Source organism: Idiotropiscis lumnitzeri, chromosome 9 (genome assembly GCF_059441095.1).
Source record: "Idiotropiscis lumnitzeri isolate Australia: NSW breed Sydney's pygmy pipehorse chromosome 9, RoL_Ilum_1.0, whole genome shotgun sequence".
NCBI lineage: Eukaryota > Metazoa > Chordata > Actinopteri > Syngnathiformes > Syngnathidae > Idiotropiscis > Idiotropiscis lumnitzeri.
The window spans coordinates 17,032,720-17,056,717 of record NC_142399.1 but is presented as its reverse complement, the minus strand read 5'-3'; the positions used below and the strand labels follow the sequence as shown (position 1 = coordinate 17,056,717).

The window sequence follows — 23,998 nt, the reverse complement described above, 5'->3', positions numbered from 1 at the left end:
TTCATAGATTTGGGAAAAAAAAGGCCGTGGTTGCGGAGAGAGGGGAAGGGCTACAGGTGGATGGTGTTCTTTGGTGTTCATCTGAGGGTTGGGCGTCACTGAGGGGTTAGAGCAGGCGCTTGATGATGGTGAACAGTGTTTTGGGTTGATTTGCCTCAGAGCAGATGAGGGTTGAGCAATATTGGGTTTTGGTACGGGAGAGTGTTGTTTTGTGGGAAGCCACATTGTCCCTGAAAAGCAGCAGGTGGCAGCAGAAGCCTTTTTTTTAGCAGCCTTTCCATTTGATCACCCCTGGCCTGGAAGACTGTGTCATTATTAATCGCTAAACAATGAATGAGAATCAACTGTTCTTATTGGCAGAACCATCACAAAATCATTTTTTACCATGGAGGCTTGTGCAGGCCTGTTCTGCCCACATCAGTGTAATGAGGTGTCCTACAGTATGCAATGAAAAGTGTGTGTGTCCTCAGCACCATAATCATGGTGTACCACAGCGGCTGATCAGCAACAGAAAGGAACGCTCTTCAAAGGGTAATGAAGGCTGTTCAGATGGCTGTGGGGTGCCGCGTTCCCGAAACCATAAGCACCTTCACCAGAAGATGTAGAAAAAAGGCTCACTGCTTCATCAATGACCCAACCCAAGCCTTGCACACCCTCTTCCATCCTCTTTCCTCAGCCTGGTGGCTACGGAGCATCCGGAGCAGGGCCACCTTGCGGAGGAACAGCTTTTTTTTTTTTTGTCTTCAATCCTGTTCCTCGGGGGCCTGTTCTTGCCTGTTTTCCATCCCTCCCTACTGCAACACACCTGCAGCAGGGAGAGAATGAAAACAGGCAGAACATCAGCCTTCGAGGAACAGAATTGAGGACCCCTGTGTTAGACTGTCAAAGTTGCCCTAACATCAGCCCTGCCCCTATCTATTCATCCATAAATGTTGAACACCTGATTCTTTTCAAATACAAAGTACAAAAGTATAAATTGCATGTAAATATCAATTTAGATTTATGTTGCATCAACATCTTTCTGCATTTGCAATATTGCACCCACTCAAAATGTGAATAAGCGTCTCCCTTATCTGTATAGCATATTTATTTTATCCTATTTTGTTGATCTGTTTTTATTTTCTGGGAGTCGGAACTTAATGGGCTAAGCTGGGACCTTGGGTATTGTCTTCCGTGCCATATCATTATTTGATGACAGCATGATTTAAAATATGGGCGAGAGATGGAGTACAACCTGGTCTGCTCGCCAGTCAATACTGAGCTCCTCTAGCCAAATAAGCAATCGCACTCCTCATGAACCCCCATGCACGTTTTGGGAATGTGAGGGGAAGCGCAGAAGACCTCTTGACTCTGAGTCATACGTGCCTCCCCACACATTCACGGTGATTAAGCCCACCACTTTCTCATACAATGATAAATAATGAACGTGTTTTCAAATGCATTTAAAAATCCATATGGGATGAGCATAAAAAATGAGATAGGTGCATTATCTCAGCACCATGGCCAGCGGTCAGTCTCCTAGGGGGCGCTATAGCAGATTTGAATATTATTTCTGCACATGGCATATCCATGGCTAATTCGTTTTCCTCATTATGCAACACATGTGTCTGTGATGCGTGCCGGAGTGCGCCACAAGATGGGGCTAGAATAACGCTGTAGTTTAGCGGCATTCAAGCTCCCCTTTCTTGAATCAGTTAATCATTTACCATCATAATTGTTTGTCTTAAAAAGCAGCCCCATGTCCTATAGCCATATTTGTGATCTGCACGTTTTGCATTTCATGCCACCATCCAAACAATAAAGAAATCTTTATTGTGCAATTAAAATTGGGAGTCATGCTGGTGTCTTGTTGGTCAGGTTTTCTTTTTGTAGTTTTATGCTTAATGCAGTTTTAAAATGGGTTGCCAGATCAGGGCCCTTTAGTGAGCCCTACGCAGCTGCATAATTGGCGTTTAGGCAGGGGCCGTGCGCATACATGTAATATTTCTCAGAATGTTTGAAATAAAAGTGACAGAAAAAGGAGAGAAAGCTAATCATGTTCATGTTTTATGGCTTTATATCCTGACAGGACATGTGTGGTCTCTTCAGAGAAGACGCCCTCCGTGTCCTCGCCCGCCTTCCCCACTGTCTTCTGCGTTGTCCTCGCTGACCTTAGCTAGGCTGTTGCTAAGTTGAGCTAAACTATCCCTCCCTCTCTTCGCCAATAGAGACAGACTGTCCCCCTTCCCCTCACAGCTGTGTGGCCTAAATGCTGGAAATAACCAGCAGCCCTGCGGATCAGAAGTCATGACTGTCGAACAGTGGCAAATGTTGGACCTGTGCCACTGTCAACGAGAAGAGAAAGCAAACACAGTGGAAGACATACTGAAAGGGTGAGCTTTTTTATCTGCAGACTGGCAGTGAGTTATCCGGTCAGTCAAGATTCAGTGCAAAGACAAACAGCTGGTGCACCACAGTCGTCAATAAGATTCAAATCCCGAGAACACGTGAACATGAATGTTAGATTCACTGAAGACTTCAAATTGTCCATAGTTGTGAATGCTTGTTTAAGTCAGATGGGTTAGGTTTCCACTCATCCCCCGAGAAGGACAAGTAGTGTAGAAAACAGCGCAATGTTGCCTGTATTACAGGTTGTATCACAAAAATATTGCCTTTTAACAAAAGGCTTCAAGGAGAATACTTTTGGTCATATGGTTCAGTAGTTTTAAAGTTTTCCTCTTTGAGGAAGAACTACAGGTAGGTCAAAAATCAGCAACAGTGTTTGGATTATATGAGCATCAAGCGACTCCTCTTTCTATAATGTGTGGTAAACCTTTTCTTAGTGTGAGAAACAAGAACATGCACAAGTTCTTCTAATTCAATGTATCGTATAGTCGATAATTGGTAACTGCTAATTCACTTAGTTATTTCATTGTTCACATAAGGACTGTCTGCAGCACACAAGGATGTAATTTCACAAAATAAATCAGAAACATAGTTTATCGTATAGTTGTATATATAACCTGGTAGTGGTAATTTAGGATGAAAATAAGTAGCATTGAAAGTTGGCTTTTGATGACAATAAAAAACAAACACTTGCATAATGTTGGTCCAAATGAATCTGTGACATGGTTCAAGTTTGACATCAATGCAGCTTGTGGACTGGATGCAATGGGCTTTGAAAAGCAAAAAATAAGAATAAGCAGTTTTGAGTTAGTTGCGACAAGTAATGTTTTAGTATCCACCAAAGTTATTATAGTGAATGAAAACTAACAACTTAAGTAGAACGAAAAATTTAAAAAAAACATTAAGAAAAATTAGAATGCTTAAAAAAAGAAGGCTGACTGAAACTACATCTTTTGTTAATGAAATGACGATAATCAAAGCAAAAATGTCCTCGTTTTTCATCTTTGTCAATTTCTGTTATGCATGAATTATTTTGGTATTACTGTACATCCACACAGAATAAAGAAGGTCTAACAGTCGTTTGAGAATTGTATTTTACTTTATCACACAATAGTCAGTGACCATTTTTTTTAAATATTGCATACTACAAATATTCCATATATGTATTTTTTAAAAATTATAATAATACTAAAAGGAATAAAAACTCAACAGAATTGAAGCATTTTGGAGGCAAGGTCATAAGCAAATAAAAATGAACAAATTTGCTCTAAAAACGAATTATAAGAAACTAAACAAAAAACAAACATCTAAACGAAATAAAAACTACTCACTAAAATGAAAAATCCCAAATTATTATAACCCTGGTACCCACCCACGAAACTCAAATTCATGTGATGCTGCGAAGCAACACCAAACACCATGTAGAGAATATGCTGTGTCACTCACAGTGTCCGACAGCAATGGAAGAAAGTTGCCAACTTCTTCGGCTGCAACCGCAAGAGAAGGTTCCAGGTGGGTAACCGCACCCTCTGGTGGGATTGACGGGGCAGGGCCTCGGTCCAGGTGCACTTGGCAGCAGCGGCATATTGCTTGGCAGAACAGAGGAGCGTAATCCTGGCTAGGGCCCAGGACCGTGGCAGCGGACAAACTCGCCTGTGTTCTTTTCAAGGGTGGCCCACAAGAATCACTGAAGGAGGACAGCACAGATCTCGAGCTTCCCGGCGGCAAGTAAACTTGGAGGCATGGGTCCACTGGAGGCCTTAAATCTGGAGGGATGAACAGGCAGTCAATGGGAAGAATATGCGTGGAGTCAGTGGAAAATAACTGAGAAAGCGCACGGGTCAACAATGGAGTAGAACTGTGACTTGAGGATGTTGAATGTCCGCGTTGTTTATTTTTGTTTGTGGTGACAAACCATATTTGGAAATTGAAACGTGTGAAAATGTAATGTCACAAGGCATCACTATGACGCAGAAGAAAAGTTGAAATATTATATATCAAACAAATGTACATGACACGTGACTGCCTCCTGGACGTCTCCCTGGTCAAGTCTTCTGGGCATGTTGGTAGGAGGCCCCAGGGATGACTCAGGCCACGCTGAAGGGAATCTCTCTCAGCACGGTCTGGGAACGCCTTTGAGATTCCTCCAGAAGATTTGGAAGATATGACTGGTGAAAGGGTAGTCTGGGTTTCCCTGCTGAAGCCGCTACCTCTGTGACCTGACCCTGGATGATAATGGATCAATAGGCTGATCTTAAAGGGGAATTGAAGTCAAACATTTCTTTCCAAGAATAAATTATACACAGTAAATTCCGTAGAGTACAATTTTTATGAATAAGACCGGATCAATAGCAGTCCAGTGGTCGTGGCCGTAGGGCGAGGGACTGACAGGCAAAAAAGGATCAAGTGCCCAGCTCTGTTCAAATAGCCTATGTATGTCTATGTCTGGACGATTATTGAAATACTGCATATGTATTATACAGCAATATCATATATGATGTATTATGACTCGTTTGTGACTGGCCGCAGTATATTTACCAAATTATGGTGGCTCTGCTGATTTTAGTGGTTTATTGCAACACCTGTGGTATTGGTTTAATTAAAACGCCACACAGTAGCTGAGTGAATGTGCTTCTGAATGGTTGTCCGCCTCTGTGACCTGCGATTGGCTGGCCACCAATCCAGTGTGTAGCCTGCCAATCATCCAGCTCGCCGCAACCCTGAACAGGTGATACAGTGTAGAGAATGGCTTGGTTAATGGGCGAATCAAGGTGACAGGCGAACAGCTGAGGTGTGAATGTGCATGAGTGGCAAGATTGATCGCATATTTTAAAAAGAAACCACACTTCATGTTCTTTTACTGTTTATTGTGTGTGTGAGTGTGTGTATATATATATCTATATATATTCATATTTATAAAACTACAAAAGTAAGACTTTCAAATTCATAGTCAGCAGTCAGTTTATCTCTTATATATATATATATTGTTTTTCTTTCTCTTACAGAGAGAGAGAGAGAGACAGAGACAGAGTGTTTTGTGTTCCATTGAAAAGAACAAGGCACAACTCAAAGGTCTGTGAAAAAGCCAGCCTTTGGAGGAACTCAGCCTTGACTCCGGTCAGTCTATCCCAGGAAGTAATGCCGTGTCACATGCTTGCACAGCGCTGAACAAATTCAGTAAGAAAAACTGATCCGTCAAGTCCCAGGAGCTCATTTGTTGTTCATCCTATGTACATAACTTTTGGCATTGAGGCATCTATGACAACCTTTGGAATCTTGATATCTTGCAGATGGGTTCTTTTTTGTTTTTGCGTATTGCTGCATAAACATTTCAATTGGAAAACAGTGAACAGAAGAGTATAAAAGACATAAAAAGGAACAAAAATGACCCATGTATACAAAAACAAAACAAAAAAAACAATTCCACGCTAATTCCACACTCATATACAATCCTATCTGGAGCAGAGTACATTCTGACTACATAATCTGTATACATTATTTACAATCCAAAAGTTCACTTCAAATTAAAATAAATATATTTACACAGAGCAGAAACAAATAATAAATAACTTCATTGACAGAGGAAAAACACCACGAACAAACTTAAATCAAAGGGACAGAAACCTGATGCAGTTGTCTATAAAATGAGAAGTGGTGCTGATGGTTTCGATACTGCGGGGGGTCAAAGGCAGACTGGGAAAGTGCTTCGCCACTTGAACACCTTTCACTCTTGACTAACAAAGTAAAATGAGCACATCGCATCCCAGCCGCCAATACGGCCCCATGAACACAATAGTAGTTGTTGGCAGCTCACTTGACAGCCTTGACTTCTTTTTAGACTGTTTATCAGTTGATACAATAACCACGCTTGGGTGGCGAAAGAAATCGCAACAGTACAAAAATGATAGCGGCACGAATCAAAGCGTTTCGTGGCAATACTCCAGCAAATCATCATTGTTTACTTTGGAGAAAGTAAAGTCCAAAGTTGCCAATTGCTAAGTGTTACGAAATCTTCGAGCGTTCTTCGAGCTCGACCACACACTAAAAAACATGGCAGGCAGTTAGCTGCTTGCGTTAGAAACTACAGACAACTAGTTCCTTGACGAGAGCAAGAAGACAAATGGATGTATTGTGGACATTGGGAGTCAAACCAAGATCAGATGATAACAAATATGAGCGTGAAATGGACATATGATGGAAACTGGTTAGCTTGTGTCCAAATAGTGGGTCTCGTGTGGATCACAACCCGTCAAGTGCGAAATTAAACCACAAAATAAATCTTGGTAGCTGCCTATTTCCAAAAATGTGTCTGAGCAAGTTGTTCTGAATTTTCTAACGCAACTAGGCTTGGTTACTATGAACTCCGGTGCGACTGCTTCAACGATGTGCATCATTTGGTCAAGTGCGCAAGCCCTTCATCTGCCCCCTGGTGTGCGCCAAAACAAGTCGACCGGCCCCGCTTGAAAATGCATTTTGTTGGTAAAATTGGGAAAATGCAGTTATGACTTTATGTATCTACTGTAGACTGTCCAACTTTTGGTCAGTGATAAGTAGAGCACCAATGTGAACGCTAAGCGAACCGGGGAAATTGGGAACAAAAAGCACAGATACGAACACAGCCTAAGTGACAAACTAGTTTCATTTTTAGTAAGTGTTTTTGCTACATACTTACGATCCACAGGGTAATATAGTATTTCCTCACATAGTGGTCGGAGATATTTAGTTATTCAACTTTAGTGGGACGAGGCAAGTAAGTTATGTAAAATGTACATGATTATTTTAGGCAGTAAAGGAATTATACAATAAAGGGTAACTTAACCCTACCAATTTTAAATCACTAACAAGTGTTGCCAAGAACAAATTGTAAATTATTGCTACACTTAAAAAAAACAAAAAAAACTACAGAATCGACTCAATTAATGCATACTGTAGAAATCAATGGTGGGCGGTCAACAATTCAGCCAGCTCGTGTTGCCAGGCAGATTTCAGAATTCCAGTAGCACGCACTATTCATCCAAGGTCTTCAGACGCAATTGTGCGGGCGCCTGTTCTGTGTCTCAAGGGAGCTTTGACAGTTTGCGATAGCCAATTTGATCATGAGTTGATGACAGTAAGACCTTCTCGCTGGCTTTACGTTGAAGCTGATGAACGCGTCTTGGGATTGGATACTCACTTGCGAGGGGGCAGCGCTATGCGGAATCAACACACCGGAAGGTCATAACTGGTGACCGTTTGAAAATAGGAAATATATTCTTGCCTTTTTAAACCAAAATGGCTGAAGGACATAAAAGTGTGGATTTAATTGCAGATACACTTACGAAGCGTCCAACACTCACTGCAATAGTGCGTAAGTGGGTTTCTGTATATTATTACTCCAGCCGTGGTGTCATAAATTATGGTATTATGAGGGGGATTCATTCTTACTGAAGGACTACGTGTGAAATACACAGCCCGCCACTGGAAGAAATACAATCTGTAGAAAGTACCCCATAAATGCCGGTTAACAATTTGCAGCCACTCTAATTGGGTAAATGTAAATTCAAACGCTATGAAATACTTACAAAATGGAGTAATTGAGTAGATTTTGTTAGTGTTTTTACAGTGTATACTGCTTTTAGTCATGCCTATTCCAGCTGAGTTTGGGAGAAAGGTGGGGTGCACCTTGGACTGGTTTCCCAAATGCAACCCACTTTCATATCAACTGTACTAATATGGTAACTGTGTTAATCATTTATCACAAATAACCATACAAGAAGAAGATAAAAGATGAACTTGGGTATGGTGAAAAGAAGCACACTGAATTTTCCGAGATGTATTATCTCTTACGAGTGGTGACCACTATTTAAGGAAATACGGTATTTCAGAACCTGTGCACATTTTTGGCTTAATGTGCGACAATGACATTGGCAAAGTTGTAATGAATACATTTTTTTTTTTTGTGAGGCAAAATGCTTTACGGCCACAGTTGTAAAACAACTGGGGTATCATTTTGAAAGTGATTACTGGACAGATTTAGCCCTCCTGGAATTGTGTATGTTTATAAACATCCAGGGTGTTTGGAATAAACCTCAAACCGGTGCTGCACAATGACAACGTGAGTTAAAACCCTGAGATTTAGTAAATATGAGCTTCTATTCTGAACAAAAAGGTTTGTGCAAATAGGCTTTGTGTAATACTGTATGCCGTGCTGTAATTTGTCTGTCACTCAACTTACTAAATCGGCTGCCCCCCCCCCCAAAAAAAAACAAACAAACAAAAGAAGGCATCTCTAGAAACACACTTGCGTGTTTGTCCTCATACAATTTTAAGGAAATAATTGAATCACGATAGTGCCACGATGGCTTTGCCTGTAATATGTGACAGCTGATTTGTTTACAGTTCTTGTGCATGTCTCTGTTTTGGTTGGACTTTAGAGCGCGTCTCCACCTGACCGGAGCACAAGATTCCGCAACTGTTTCGAATGTAAACACAACAAACCATCTACTCTGTAGCAATTTTTTGCAGAATTTTGCTGCAAAGGCCATCATATAAAAAAAAGCCTGAATAAAATTGCATCTCACACCACTTTACACCAGCAAGTTGGTAAAGCCAGACCTGAACTGACATTAACGTCACATAACTGCTCTGAAGAGTGTCAGAAATATTACCAAAGAATGATTCCTAAGTAGCGGACATTTTCATTGTGGTAAAAAGATGAAAGCATCTATAAGTAAAGACATTGAAATTATTATTATTATTTGATCATGAGGAGATCCCTCACTATGTGAACAGTAAATTTAATAAATTAAAAAAAATAAAAAATAAGCAACAACTTACAACTAAGCAAAACAAAAACACAAACAAGAATTGGATAAGTGGTCATTTTGTTTTTGGAAAAGGCACTCATATTCTAAAAGACACACACACTCCGTGTGCTCGCGTTGTCTGTGTGTGTGTCAAAGTGTGTGTGTGCGTACATGTTTGTCTGTGTTTCTCCACAGTCATGTAAATTTTTGTACCAGTGAGGATCCTTGAAAGATTTGCTGAAAAAAAACCCAAAAACTCTGCGACACGCTGAGGGCTATGGCTTAGGTCAGTGTTACAGGTTAAAATTAGGATTACTTTCATTTTAGGGAATTCATTCCTTGGAGGTCCTCACCAGCATAAAAATGTAAACTGATTTGTATCTTTGCTTCCCAATATTTTCATTTCTGTGTTTGGATGGGTAAGGACAGTCCATGCACAGTGTTGAAGTAGTAGTAGTAGTAAAAGTTGTCAGAACATGACAACTGAAAATCGCAAACGTTAAAACCACAAAATGATCAACAACAAGCAGAAAAACAAACCCCAGATCTGTCTAAAATATTCATTTCAGTCTCTTATCTGGACTGCAGCTGTCTGTTTCTAAAAGGTGGGCGCACTTGATTGTCATGAACCGACCAACACTTCCATGATGTGATCAAGTTCTGTCAGATCGATTTTAAAAGGCTGATTGGCTGAAACTTGCGGGGTGGGACCACTGTACGGAGACGTGAACGATTTGAGGAGGTCATCCGCCGTCACCACCGGTGACATTTTGGCGAGGCTGGCGCCAGCCGACACACTAACCGCCCCGGCCGTCACGCAGGGATCAAAATCGTACATGGACGTGTCTATGTCGGCGAAGAGGACGTCGTCCAGCGCCAGGTCTGTGAGGAACCCGGAGGGCGTGGAAGGAGAGGGATGACCGGGGTAAATGTCAATCGGGGGAACAGAGGGCACCGCGGGCAGGGCCTCCATCGGTCGAGGCTCAGCACAGCAGCCTTCCGCTAGCGAGTCTGTTTTCGACCCCGACGTCCGGCAGTCTTTCGCCAGGCCCAAAGGTGCAGGGGACAAGGCCACTAAGTGGGAGGGCTGGGTGAGTGTTGTCGGAGGGAGGGAGGTAGTTACTGTCATAGAATCGGCTGCTTCGGTCCGAGTTATGGCTGTAGGAGGACGTAAAGTCATGCCGCTCACGTCACTGGACGAGGCAGGAGGCGGAGAGATGGCGGCGGACGTCTGACTTTGTAACGGGGGAGGGGACAGGGGAGGAGTGGGCGGAGATGACGCGCAGAAGGAGGAATCTGCACTGTCGTCCTCCAGCAAAGATGCTGGAGTGAGGCAGATATCCAGCGGAGGCGGGCAGACGGGAGGCACCGACGGGTGTGGCGAAGGCGGAGGAATGATCACAGGCATCAATAGAGTGGAAGGTGGAGACACCTGAGCTGACAGAACTCCAAATGTGGGCGGGGCCTCACGGAAGCCCTCGTCCATCGGGTCGTCGGGCGGCGGCGACGGCGGCAGAAGCAACGGCCGCAAGGAACCTTCCTGCTTCAGTTCGTCCTGGATTCGCCGCAGCATGTTGTTGATGAGGACGCGACGCTCCAGGCTGGGCTCGTTCAGTGGCCGCTGGCTGTACAGCTTCATTAGTGAGATGTTGAAGATGGTCTGCCTTTGAAGGGTGTACGACACCTTGGACAGGCCCTCGTGGCCCAGGCCGAATCCTCCTACCGCTGCCGACGCCTCCAGCGTTTTGCCTTCCAGGACCTCATCATCCTCGTCCAGTTTTCGCTTGGCACCTTTACTGAACATAAATCTGGTACACAAAGAGAAAAAAAAGGATATATTATGGAAAATTGAATTTTTAAGTGCTATGCAAATATCAAGAGTGTCAGCCCACCTGCTAGAATCAGTTCAAGATGGTATTTTACAATGTGAATGAACTCAGTATATAAATATATCCAGCGAGTTCCTGTTTGCCTGCGCGGAAATGAAGTATCCGTGACGTATGTATGAAGTTTCAATGATCACTGTGCGATTCATATTACTTCCGGCCTTCTTTATCAATACGCAAGCCACTGATCACACTGCGAGTATGTCAGCCGGCTTGCGACATCACTAGATTAGAATGGGGCTGTCAGTAAACACAAGGTAAACACAACAAACACACCCCTCACCTGTACTTCAGTTCAGCTTCACCCAAAGGTGAGTTATGTAATTTAGAAACTTTTGTCCTGCTTTTGAAATCAGTTCCAATTCTCAGAAAGCATAACTTCGCCTACAAAATAGTATTTAGCACAAAAGAGTTCTCTTAATTCCTAGAAAGTCTTTTTGAGGGATTATGTAAATATTGAATAATCTACGTATCTAAATACATGGGGTGTGATGTGATTCAAGGGCAAAACATTTTAAAAACAATTTGCTGTACTTTGAGATAAGCCAAAAGTCACAACAACTCTAGTGTTTAATGGCGACCTTCAAGGGGCGGGGCTTCGGGGACAATGTCGAGAATTTGCCAAGTTAATCTTGGCCTGTCTTTTTTTCCACTACTAAAAATAAAATTATGAGTTTAGGGTGAAACTTAAAATGCTTTCTGTGGCTGAAACGAATGAATGATATTTCCATTCATTTTAATGGGGAAAGACTATCTCAAGTCAAGAGCATGCTCACGGAACAAATTAAACTCGCGTGTCAAGGCACCACTGTCCAGTGTTTGATGATGCCTTTTAAAGGCAGCAGGTTTGTTACACCAGCAGATTAAGTATTTAAACCAACGAGCAGATAGAATGGGAGTCTTTTTGCTCCAGACTGGGGCCCAACACATACAGACACACGTGCACACACATACATGTTATGTAAGAGCAGTGTTCCCTGCTGTAGCACAAGATCATAGGCCACAATTTAAGCCAAACCCCTTCCACCCTCCCGCTATGCGAATACAGCACAGAGTCGCTCAGTGTACAAGACATACCGACACACGATAAAACAGAGCCTCAGTATATTCAAAAGTGCAAGTATTTAAGCGCTTTGAAATACTTTGACTGTCTGATTGGACAAGAACAGGGCAAGAATGAGACAAACAAGAGTGAAAGAGTGAAAACAGGCATCACTGCAGTATGTTTGATTCTAATCCAGGCTGACAGGCTCATAGAGCCAGCCGCTATACATACACACACACACACACACACACGCACGCACACGCAGGAAGTGTGAGCTGCAGGCCCAGTCACCATGACTGGTTGGTTGCCATGACAAACAGAGTCAGCTGGGAATTCACCCAAAGAGATGACAAAGAACGAAATGGTGGAGGGGGTTGCTTCAGGGTATGAAGGAATAGAGGGAGGTGGAAGAGGAGGAAGAAAAAGGTGGAGTCAAATGTAGGAGGGGCAAGTGTCCAGCAAGCAACGTGACAAATATTCATTTAACCTTACCATTGCTCACATGTGCACAATCAATTGTAATGGTTGTAATACGAGTAGAACTGAGGCTTCATTCATTTAAAAACAAGTTCACACAAAAGTGATGGTTGATCTAAAAAAATGAAAACACTTGATCGTTATGTTGTACTGTGTAAATTCTCAGGTTATTACGTATTCAACCTGTGACGTTTCAACTTTACGACGGCCGTCCGACATTATAGATTTGCACTGCAGGAAAATGCAACCCAGATTGGCTGTTTTTGCCCGTATGCGACCTGTATCAGTTTTTTTTTTCAACTCCAACTTGGAGCACTTTTATATGTGGTCCTGGATCGGATATGTATGGAAATTTGGGGGAATTGAACCGCAGCCAAATGTCCAGTTCACTTGTTTCCCTCATTGACGTCATCCGGAGCGCAAAATGCGCTCCGCGTGGGCAGAAGGAGAGCACTGGCAGCGGGGAAATTGAATCTACAAAGTTGTTTTGCGTAACAGTATTGACTTTAGATTTTATTTTAATTTAGTCCCACTCAACTCATGCAGCATGAAGTGGACATTTACGGTGATAGTAATAATTCAGCCACTCAATTTTTACGCACGGCAATGACGTGAGGTCTCCGTGAAATGAGATTGAAAAGCCTTGCCAAATACTGTATTTCTACCTCCTATCAAACTCGCTCCTCTGTAGAAATAGTCCCGACACGCTGTACCACATTTACTTCGGTAAACACTACGCCGTGCACATATGGATCACTGCGGACGCATATGCAAGGTCGCGTTTGTAATGTAATGTGAACACTTATACAAAAACCTTTTTCATATGTTGGCCCCACTTTTCAACAGTGTTGGTTAGTACAGATCTTTTTGACTAATTTTATTTTATTAGTGTCAAGCATAAAACAAGTATTTGGATAAGTATTTCGCGATTTAGGGAGTAGGAAAGGGTAAATTCCAACTTAGACGGAAATTCAGGTTACATTGCCAGCGTAGGAATGGATTTTGTTCTTAATTTGAGGACTTCCTGTATATCAACAAGTCAGAACACTCTCTTGGGGTATGTTAGAGAGTCTTTCAGGCCATTCAATTTCACTTATGTACATACAGTAGCAGGGGATCACCATTGCGCACTGAAGCTCTTGTGAGCGCCTTGCGCAGTGTCAGCTTTCTATTCAAGGGTTATTCAATGTAAATACCACTTTCAGAGCCTATTCTCGTCTCTGCTGGAGATAAAATTAGGGAACAGAAATATTCGCACTTTGTACAATGCGGTTCTAGACAATGAACTATAACCGTGTGAAATAGTCGGGCTGTTATGCCCCTAACATGACGCATCGCTTTGGAGCAAAATCTCCACAAACAGGACGTCAATTAGGAAAATAAAGATTCATTCTGATGGTGCTTGGCTGTTCCTTTTGCTTTTTTAACACCTAATCAAGCCGCTGTCATGCATAACGTCACATTAAACATTTCTGAGCAAGATCTCAGTGTACCGCACAGGTACCTTGGCTTTTCTTTGTTTTTTGGGTGACTTCATCACTGTAGGCAGAGTGACCTACAGGTAGCGTTTTGATGTTTGTGTGCTACAATTCTTACTTTCCAGTGGTTAACCTGTTTTTATACTTTTATGGAAATGGTTGCATTGAAATGTACCATGAATAAAAAATCGCAAACGCCCATGAAAGTTTTATTGAAATGTTGATTGACGTATCATAGAATCTCTTTAGGGTGGTTGCTCTTAGCGATAGTGTTGCTCAGAGAGCAGAAACTAATCTGACTTCTTTGGTGTCTACATACGTAGATCGCACAAAACAGGATTGGAGTTCAGAAGAACATCAAAGAGTTTGTGACAAAGTTTCCAAGCAGTTTGCCTGTGTGCGTGATTAAGAGTCGAAGCAGCTGCACATGTGTGCCTCTCTGACTCATGTCAGGGTGTTTGGACTCCAACTCAAGCACGTATGCGCACAGTGTACAGGGCTGACATACCAGAGGTGCCCCACCCCTTACATTCCACTTGAGCGTCCTCCTCTTCCCTTTCCGTCTGCCCCACCTCTCCTCCTCTGCTTTTCTGTTTCATTCTTTTTCATCGCAGGTCTCCTCATCATCTCACTACCGAACTGATTATACAGAGGTGACAATGGCCAACTAATAAGAGGGTTCATGATGTTAAGATTATGAAAAATTTATTTTATATTTCTTGAGGGCCTGCACACAACACGGGTCCGAATTAATGTGAAGGCCTACCATTTTGATACACACTTCTGAAGGTTTAACTACATGTCACATTTTTCAGAGATTTTACATACTGCGACTGCAATTAATGATTATTTCTGTAATAGACTAAAATGATTTATTTTCCCGTGATTATAATTGATTATGATTGAGTTACTAGTTTGATCAGTAACATGTCAGAAAATGGGGGGAAATGTTGATGCTGGTTTTCCAAAGTAAAAGCAGCAGTATGCAAATGTCTTATTTTGCTCAAACACAAAAGATGTTCAGTCTGCTTTTATGAAAGAACTACAATAGAAAATCTGAGAATATTTACAATCAAGAAGATTTTGACTATTTTAAGTTAATCAGTGGCTTTAAACGAATTGTTGATTATTGAAATAATTGTTAATTTGATGATAGGTTAATTGTCAATTAATCTATTTTATTTTCCACCTCTACAAACAGGTTACATTTCAGATCTTTAATATCTTCAAGTGCTCATACATCATTATTTTGCCTTTTTTTTTTGTTTGTTTGTTTTTTTAGGGATGTCTCACGTGTCACGTGTTTGGATATCAGAATCACATGTTTATCAGCTAATCTGGGATTAGGGCAAAAATACAGTTTTTCATCATTTTCTGAAATGTATTTGCATTTGCTAATTTTTTGCTAAAAACCCAAGAAGAGTTTCAGTACAAAAAACAATGACCTAAAAAAAAAGCATGTCACATTTTGAGTTGTTCAAAATATAAAACATCAAACTTGCAGCTACAGACAAAACTTTAGTGTGCTACAAAAAGAAAAGAATTGCCGCAGATTTGGTGGATGGCCCAAGTAAAATAAATGTATGTGACAAGTAACATACATGCAATAATGTAGATACATTAAGGGAGCACCGACCACAAATTTCTGGCCAATCACCAATCGTTGAGCTTTAAAAATGCCTGCGGTGCCGATCCTAATGTTTGCTGATCCCAATTCATTTTTCCAAGTCGCTAACTTTATCAAAATTCTGACAGTATTGCAAACAAAATTTTAACTAACACAGCAATCCAATCGTATATCTGAATGTTCATTCCTATAACTTTCATAAGTAAGCTTGCATTTGTGTTTCCCAAAAAGTGACTGTGAACAAGCTGTTTTGAATTTTGTGACTAAATCGACCTAATTGACAGAATAATTCCCACACCAAAAATGTCTCCGCCCCTGACATGGTAGCTAGTCCGGGCCCCGGGGAAAGATTCACCATTTAAAGCTGCACTTGGCAGGGCTTCTGCAGTACAAAGGAGCTAGGTGACAAACGGCTAACTGCATGAGACAAGACCACCTCCCAATAAATGGGGGATTTTAATTAAGGTTTCCTGGGTGGATGTTGAGTATCCTGTAATTTGTCATTTGTGTATTTTGACCAAATTGTCAAATAACTTTTCATTAAGACGATTGAGAACTGCATAATATCTATCTATTCGACCATATTCTATCGCGGTTATCCTCATGCTGACGCCTATCGAGGCGGACTGAGGGCGAGAGGCGGGGTAACTCCTGGACTGGTTGCCAGTCAATCACAGTGTACACACAACCATCCACACTGTCACTCACACCGAAGTACAATTAAGCTACAATCAGACAACAGGCAAATGCAACCCACATCAGATGTTTTCGTCCTTAAGTGACCTGTGACAGATCCAACATTTGTTTTGGATATGGGTCCGATCACCCAAAAAAACTGAAGCGGATTTTATCGGTCTACATCCAAAATCTCAGATACTACCATTCACAGACAAGCAGTTCATTCTAGAAACCGCTCCTTGTCTGTCATCCAGCGTCTGGATCTAGCGTAAAGAGCCAACGTGACCAAAACAAGCACTCCTGCAAAAGAGCTAAAGAAGACGGTGGTGTGGGAGCCATCATATTTTTTTTAATAAATGCGGAAACTCACGGTGAACAAAAAAAATTCACAAGCGCACACACATGTCATTCACTTGAATGTGATTTGAAGCGGGGGCTCTGTCGGTGGTCACCCGGCACGACGGTCATGGGCCCACCTTGAGGGGTCGGATGCAGAAGAGTCAGGACGAATGATCTGTGGCTTTTCCTACTTAACTATATTTATACCTTCGCAGCTGGATATAATAATCAGGTGGACTTAATCCACATTGGATTACAGTACAAATTGACGAGCACTTTCAACATGCCGGAGGAGATAGCGCAAACAGCGGGATCTCCGTAGATTGCTGCCAGCAGCAATGGCAGACTCTTTACACGGCGAAGGTCATGTAAACGAAGCTAGCCAGGCAAGCCTCCGCTGTCAAGCCTCCGCGGGTGATTTGGAACAATAATTAGCGGGAAATCGGGACTGCAGCGTTTGAAATAATAGATGAACGATAGCAAAGACTGTGTCGTTACAGTTCTAATAGTCATTAATACTTGTTGGAATGGCCATGGCTCGTTGGCAGTGCGGCTATGGTGAGTGATATTTTAAACTATTTATTTAAGTGTAGTGTGTGAATATACGTATATATCTTCACTTAAAAATGACCATCAGTCAAAAGTCACTGTTAACTAAATAATTCAGTCATTAATTTTTGACGCATTAATATTAAATATACAGAAAACCATGTCTATCGTGACTACTGTTGGTGATTAGTCAAAAATAAATATTTGTGACAGCCCTAATCGGGACACCCCTATTTGTGGCTGATTCTTTTTTTTTTCTAAGACAGCCAACCATAAGGGCTCAATTCAGTTTTTTTTTTTTTTTTATTTAAATCCGACCTGGGTCACTGTCAAATGTGGTTGTAGATGGTATTTTTTTGCAATGCAACGTCAGCCATAACGGACAGGTCGAATGTATCTGACTTTACATAATGGAAAAGCAACAGACTTCAACATTCTGCTACTTAGAGTCTTCAATTAACCTAAGAAACCTTTTTTTTTGCAATGTAGGAGCAAGTTGGAGAGCCTGGAGAAGACCCAAATAAGCACTGGAAGAAAATGTGAACCCCGAATGCATTATGTGAGCTCTAATTAATTTGATGTATATTTAAAAATAACTTTAGTATGCAACTGATGATTATCTTCTGGCAAGGTTTTGCTTACAGTAATGATACACAAGTTTTGTAACTCAGAGATTCAACTTTGGAAATGGACTGCACCACTTGGCAGCAAAAAGCAGTGGCCTGGTAGTCAGTCTTAACTAGTTTGTGGTCAGAAAAAAAAACATAGAAAATCATGTCATCTGAGGCCTATATCCACACAAAGCCAGCATGAACCAGTAAGATGTAGGTACTTGATTTTAATTCTAAAATGTCCATGTAACCCTATGACTCAATTTTTTGGTTGCAATATATTGTATGTTTCAGTTTCATGAATATTTACACAAATGTCCTCGAATGTCCTGATATAAACCAACTAGCTGGCTTTAAACTGGGAGTGTTACTGACAATTCCGGGATTACGTCAAAATTACCGTCACAAGTCAAGATGGCGGTCAAGTAGAGGAAAAGAAACGCATGTTGACTTTTGATTTGTGAGGATTATTATTTATTTAGAAATTAGATGAAATTCTGTTTTGACTTCTGTAACAATCTGCCTGCAGAGGCAACAGTGCGAAATTAACAGAAATCAAACAGAAATGCTCTAACTTTAGATGAATGTCCTTACTAACAGCCAATTGATAACTCAATGGCTAGATGTGGAGTATGGGGGCCAGCAAATATGTCATTGACAAACCTGGGAATTTTTTACAATATTAATATAGATAATGATGCAACTGGTTAACGCCTAAAATATGTAGAAAAGAAAACTGTACATTTGATCCCACTCAGAACGATTCTTACCACTTAAGAAGTGCTCAGTAGAAAGCTCAGTTTACCCACTTTCTCCAATGTTCAGAGTCCACATAGTTACATGGAATGATAATTTTGTTTCCATCATGTTATGCTTGGACTATCCAAGTGCACAACGACATCAAGACATGAGTTTCTGCAACCTTTATATGCTAGTCACAGGCAAAAGCAATACAATACGGTGGGTTGTTTTTCCAACTAATACGCATTTCATTGTGAAATGTCCGGATCTTTGGAATTGTTAATTAGACGAGTAGAATAATTAAAACCACTAACAACTGTGGTTTGATCTTTAGGGGAGAATTGGCCTCTGTTATGTTATATTTATAAAGCTACAGCCAAACAGAACATACAGTAAATAAAAATCATGCCAGGGAATGAGTGCTTAGATATCACATGTAGATATACGCACTTAAGGGCATGCAGTCGGACTGAGTGTGTTAGAATGCGTTGTGCAGTAGTGTAGTGCAAGTAGATGGACTCTTGCAGTGATATTATGATCTTGAAACCGGATACCCTGGTTTCCATGCCTGTGCTACAAATCCACCCCTCCCCCTCGCGTATACAGGGCTATTTCAGGTTCTGTATGCACAAAGTAAAGATAGACTAACACACACGACTGCTGCAGGTAGATGAACGTGTGTATGTCGCACGACACATTCAGCAACACAATCAGTCAGGACTTTGATCAAACTGCCCGCCTTTGCACTCGGACATGCAGCGTAACACATGAAGACGACACTCCGTGTGTGTGTGTCTGTGCGTGTTTGTGTGTGGGGGTGTGCGTGCGCGTGCGCAAACAAGACACACATAGTGGTCCTCGTAAACACATTCCAGACAAAACCAGAGGATGAGCAACTTGAAATTGTCTCCTGAACAGACCCACTCCACCCATAGTGTTTGAAATACAGTCCAGTGCTGCCTTGACTTACGAGTTTAATTTGTACCATGACTGTGCTTGTAAGTCAAGACACTAAGTCATCTAGGTTCCCCATTGACATTAAAATAACTTTCATTAAGCTGTTCCGGCATTCTAAAAAAATATGTTTTGTGTTGGTTTTATCATAATTGTAATGTGTTGTGTGAGTTGAAAACAAAATTAGCATTTTATATGCTTAGTTCATTGTGCAGCTCTTTCCAGTGTGTGGCCACCAGGCATTAAAATACAGGCATACACATATACACGAAGAAGACTGCCCAGTAAGATGAGGTCATTTTTCAGAAAGCAAAAAGAATATATGCCTGTGAGTATTTTTAATATTGTCTGTCTACATGTGCTGCTGCCCCGCTTGTTCAAATATCTGTCACTTATAAAGGGTTAGAACGCGCCAACACTGGTTGAATTTTGAATTTAATTGTGTGTTAGCATTAAGATAGAAGACTTTCCTAAGCAGATGTATGGTTGTTTGAAATGTTTTATAGAATAATTTAGTATGACAGTAAACTTCAACTTACAGTGGCAATAAAAAGCATGAAGCAAGCACCAGCCCTTTTTATTGAAGAACTGCTCACTATCTGCCAAACAATATAGCGAACATATGATATGTAATTTAAAAAATATGTTTAAAAAAAAATCACTGCAACGGCTCATATTTGTGAAAACTTGTAAGTCAAAGTATCAGTTATTTGTTGTGACCAAATTATTTATGATTTAGTTACAGACCAATAAAAAAGTATATACATTCAAATTATGTTGATATAGACTTAACCACCTTGACCATATTCATGTTCTTTGGTTGTGTGTGTTCGTGGGTGTGTGTGTGTGGGGGGGGGTGTTGTTTGTGCGTGCGTGTGTGTGTGTGTGTGTATACCCATTTGTTTGTTTCTATCTCACATCATGATATCATTCACATGACAGAGGTCAGCTGCGTATCAGACTGTGAATTTGCAACATAGTGACAGGCTTTGTTACAAAGCACTCAAGTTTTGTTTCGACATCCTGCAGAGCATAGTCACGTGAGACATTGAACAGTGACGCTCACATGAGTTAATATAAAATTGATTAAGTTACAACAGAATTTCTATTTGTTTGTGTGCTGGTTTCAATGGAATGGTTATGTTATTCAAACGCAAAATAAGACAAATCTACTATATAAATCTCAACTAGGGATAAGTAGTATTGAAAATGGCTGGATGAATAAATTATAACATACATGACTTTTTGAATATTGACAACAACAGGATTGGATTCTAGTTTTATGTATGAATGTCTTCTTTCCCCCCTTTTAAATTATCATCACAAAAACTACTTGGAGCTCAGCGTACAGTGCCGGACAAAGTGTCTGATTAAAGCACCGTGAGTACGTTATATTAACACTAAACAATGAAAAGTACTTTCAAAAATGACAATTTTTCAGAATCATCCCAGGCACAGACACTAAAGAGCTTCTTTCCTTAAATTATCATTAAAGAGAAAATAAAGGGGAGCAGATTTAGGTCAGCAGACGTGTCTGCATGCTGTGGAGCACCCCTCTCTTCCTTGCTAGCCTCTGGTGGGAGAAAACGCAGCTTGACACTTCCAGCAACATCCCCAGGAACAATTGAAATCTACAACCTCAATCTGTCTGCTCATACTACTGAAGTAGAATTGCCTTCACATGTCGGTACACCAATTTTACTTCTGCAGTATACCGGTTGTAATATTCCAGTACATCGACCATATTACTGCAGTATACCGGCCTAAACACTGCAGTGGTGGGTCTTAGTACTGTAGTATACGGTCTATTTTCCTTCTTCTCGCAGAATGACTCTCACAGCTGTGGTATCCCTGCCTTAACGATGTAGTGTACCTACAGCATACTCACCACTTTCTAAGTACAGTATAGCTGAGTCTTACTACAAAAGTACCCTATCGCTTAGTAGTATCTTGGCAGACATGATGTACAGCTAACAACAATCTTTTCCCAGTTTAATACATATGCACAAGCATCGTGTTTTTGTGACTTCTCTCTCAGCTTGCACTACTGTAATATATCTTTATCAATACTACTGTATAAGAGGTGTACTGCTGCACAGCATCTCATTAGTGCAAAACTCCTTGTAGGAATTCAGCACACCACCTACCAAAAATGTCACAAAATGTATAAGAGCTGAAATATTGGTGTTATATTGACAATCGGTGCCTATTTAATTGAACAGAAAGTTAACAAAGGAGACAGGAATTATTCTGTTGTATGACTGGCAACAGGTGGATACAGAGATTAATTGTAACATGTGCCGTATGATGGAAGAATGTTGAATTGGTTTGCTTGTCACTATATGTCACAGACAGTTAGATGAGTACATTTAAAAAAATAATGACAACACATTTACAGGCTATTTGTTATAGGACTGTTAAATAACTCACCTATGTTCCTTCTCAACTAAAGGAGGCTTTGAAGGATGTATTCCAGTCTTGTTTAATGTTTACTATTTTCTGACGGTCTTCCCTGTTTTAAAGCTGTATGACTCCATCAGTAAATGAGGAAATGTTGACTGCCGTTCCAACAATACTTGCTGTAAGAAGCTAATTACTTGAAATAATGACACGTCAATAAGATTCAAGTTTTGAACTTCAGTTAAAATTGGACGCTGTAAAATGAAAACGGTCACTGCCTCTGACCAAAACAGAATAGCACTTCACATAGATTTAGCATGCATGTAATTTAATGCAAGTAGCTATTGCAGCCCCATGCCATGCAGTTCTCTTCTGGAACGTGAGCTGCATGAAGACAAGCACTCCAAGGACTCTCCTGCAGCACCTCAAATGGTTGAAGTTGCCATCAGACACACACATCTGCAGTTTAAAGAAAGGGGTCTCGGTGGTCTGGTGGGATTCTCCTCCAGACAGACCCTAACACCTCTGACACGGCCTGAGAGTCAGTGAAGATGAGCTGCATTCATTCTAGCAGGCTGCTGGGTTGTACGGCATGTTACAAAACACAGCCCCCCTCCATAGACTGAATCTGGTAAAAACACTACACGCGACGTTATCTTTATTGGCCAACAGTGCAACAATGAGCATTAAAATGACGCACTTATAAATTGTTATGATCGTTAACGTGTCGCTTGAACCAAAACACAAACATTACGGTAACTGGAAAAGTTCATATCCACTTTCCTCGACTGTGATCAACTGCAAAGCGGCGGAGGTTGCTTCGACTGTCTTCACTGTTAAAAGAGTATTGAAGTATTTCTGGGCTCGTGAGGAGGTTTGTCTAAGACATTTTAATACGATAACTTTATTTCCTCTCGGGTCCCATCAGTCCCAACTGTAACAAACACGGCCGCATTCCCGTGTCTCTTATTCAATATAAATTCTGTACTGTACGTAACACGGCGGCGCTCACTGTGCATTACGGTTATCTTGGCGTGTATGTTCAAGATTGATATGAAGTAAGATTAAGTGTCTTACCAGATTCAGGTCCGCCGGAGTATGGAAGAGAAACATGGGGGGATTTAAACAGTCCACTCGACAAGGGGGAAAACAAGGCGTCCTCGCTGCTGGAGACTCTGTCACACAATGGCGCTGATAGGGGAGAGAAACTGCCTAGCTAGTAGGAACACTGCTGCCTTCGCGGACCGTCGGACAAACTTCCAAGATCGGCTCCACAAACTGATTCGTGACGTTTGACGCCAGATTGGGAAGAGGGGGCAAAAGACGTACAATGCCTGCCTGGCACGCATGAAATGTATAATTATTTTCAATTAATATACACGAATATTAATCCCACACATACATCGAGCAAAAAAAAGTTTGGTGTCCATTAGTTAGGCACACACTTTTTTGTTTATCATACATTATCATTATGTGATGTGTTTGGGACCATCATGTTTGAAATAATACTTAGCATTTGCTCAAGCTTAATAACCGTCACTTGAGTGACAGGTCTGTTGCGGAATTTGTAAGAGAATGTTCAGAATGAATGCAATGAAGCTCTCGGATATCCTTGTTTTGAAAGTTGAATTTTTTAAATGTTGCTTGTTTTCTTTATTATTACTATTGTAAATGTATTGATTTTAAAATATAATTTATTTTTGTTATATTGTTGTGTTTGCATGTAAAATATGTCGATTGCATTGCCTGCTTGTTGTGTTGTATATATTTTGTCAATTATAAAAAAGATTAATGGAAAATTGTGAACACAACTCAGGCAAACAGTACAGCCCATATTTGTCACAGCAGAGATCCTTGCACTGTACTTTAGCCAACAGCCAGGGGCTTCCAACTTTCAAGTCCGACACACAGAAGGCAGAGCAGCAGCAGCTGCCTTGACATGACGCCATTCCATTTACTCCACCCCCAATTCCACCCCCTCCACCTCCTTGCTTTAACTATGATGATGTTTTTTTTTGTGTGTTACTGATGCGGCCAGTGGGG

General features: G+C 41.1%; 1 protein-coding gene across 1 annotated transcript; it reads right to left on the bottom strand.

Moving 5' to 3' along the window:
- Positions 1-5,235: 5,235 nt before the first annotated feature.
- On the bottom strand, positions 5,236-23,172 carry sertad2b (SERTA domain containing 2b). The gene is made up of 2 exons (XM_088304369.1): positions 23,033-23,172; positions 5,236-10,978 (listed from the first exon to the last, which is right to left on the bottom strand). The coding sequence occupies exon 2, from the start codon at positions 10,972-10,974 to the stop codon at positions 9,793-9,795; it is 1,182 nt and encodes a 393-aa protein (XP_088160495.1). The 5' UTR covers positions 10,975-10,978; positions 23,033-23,172; the 3' UTR covers positions 5,236-9,792.
- Between the last annotated feature and the right edge of the window lie 826 nt (positions 23,173-23,998).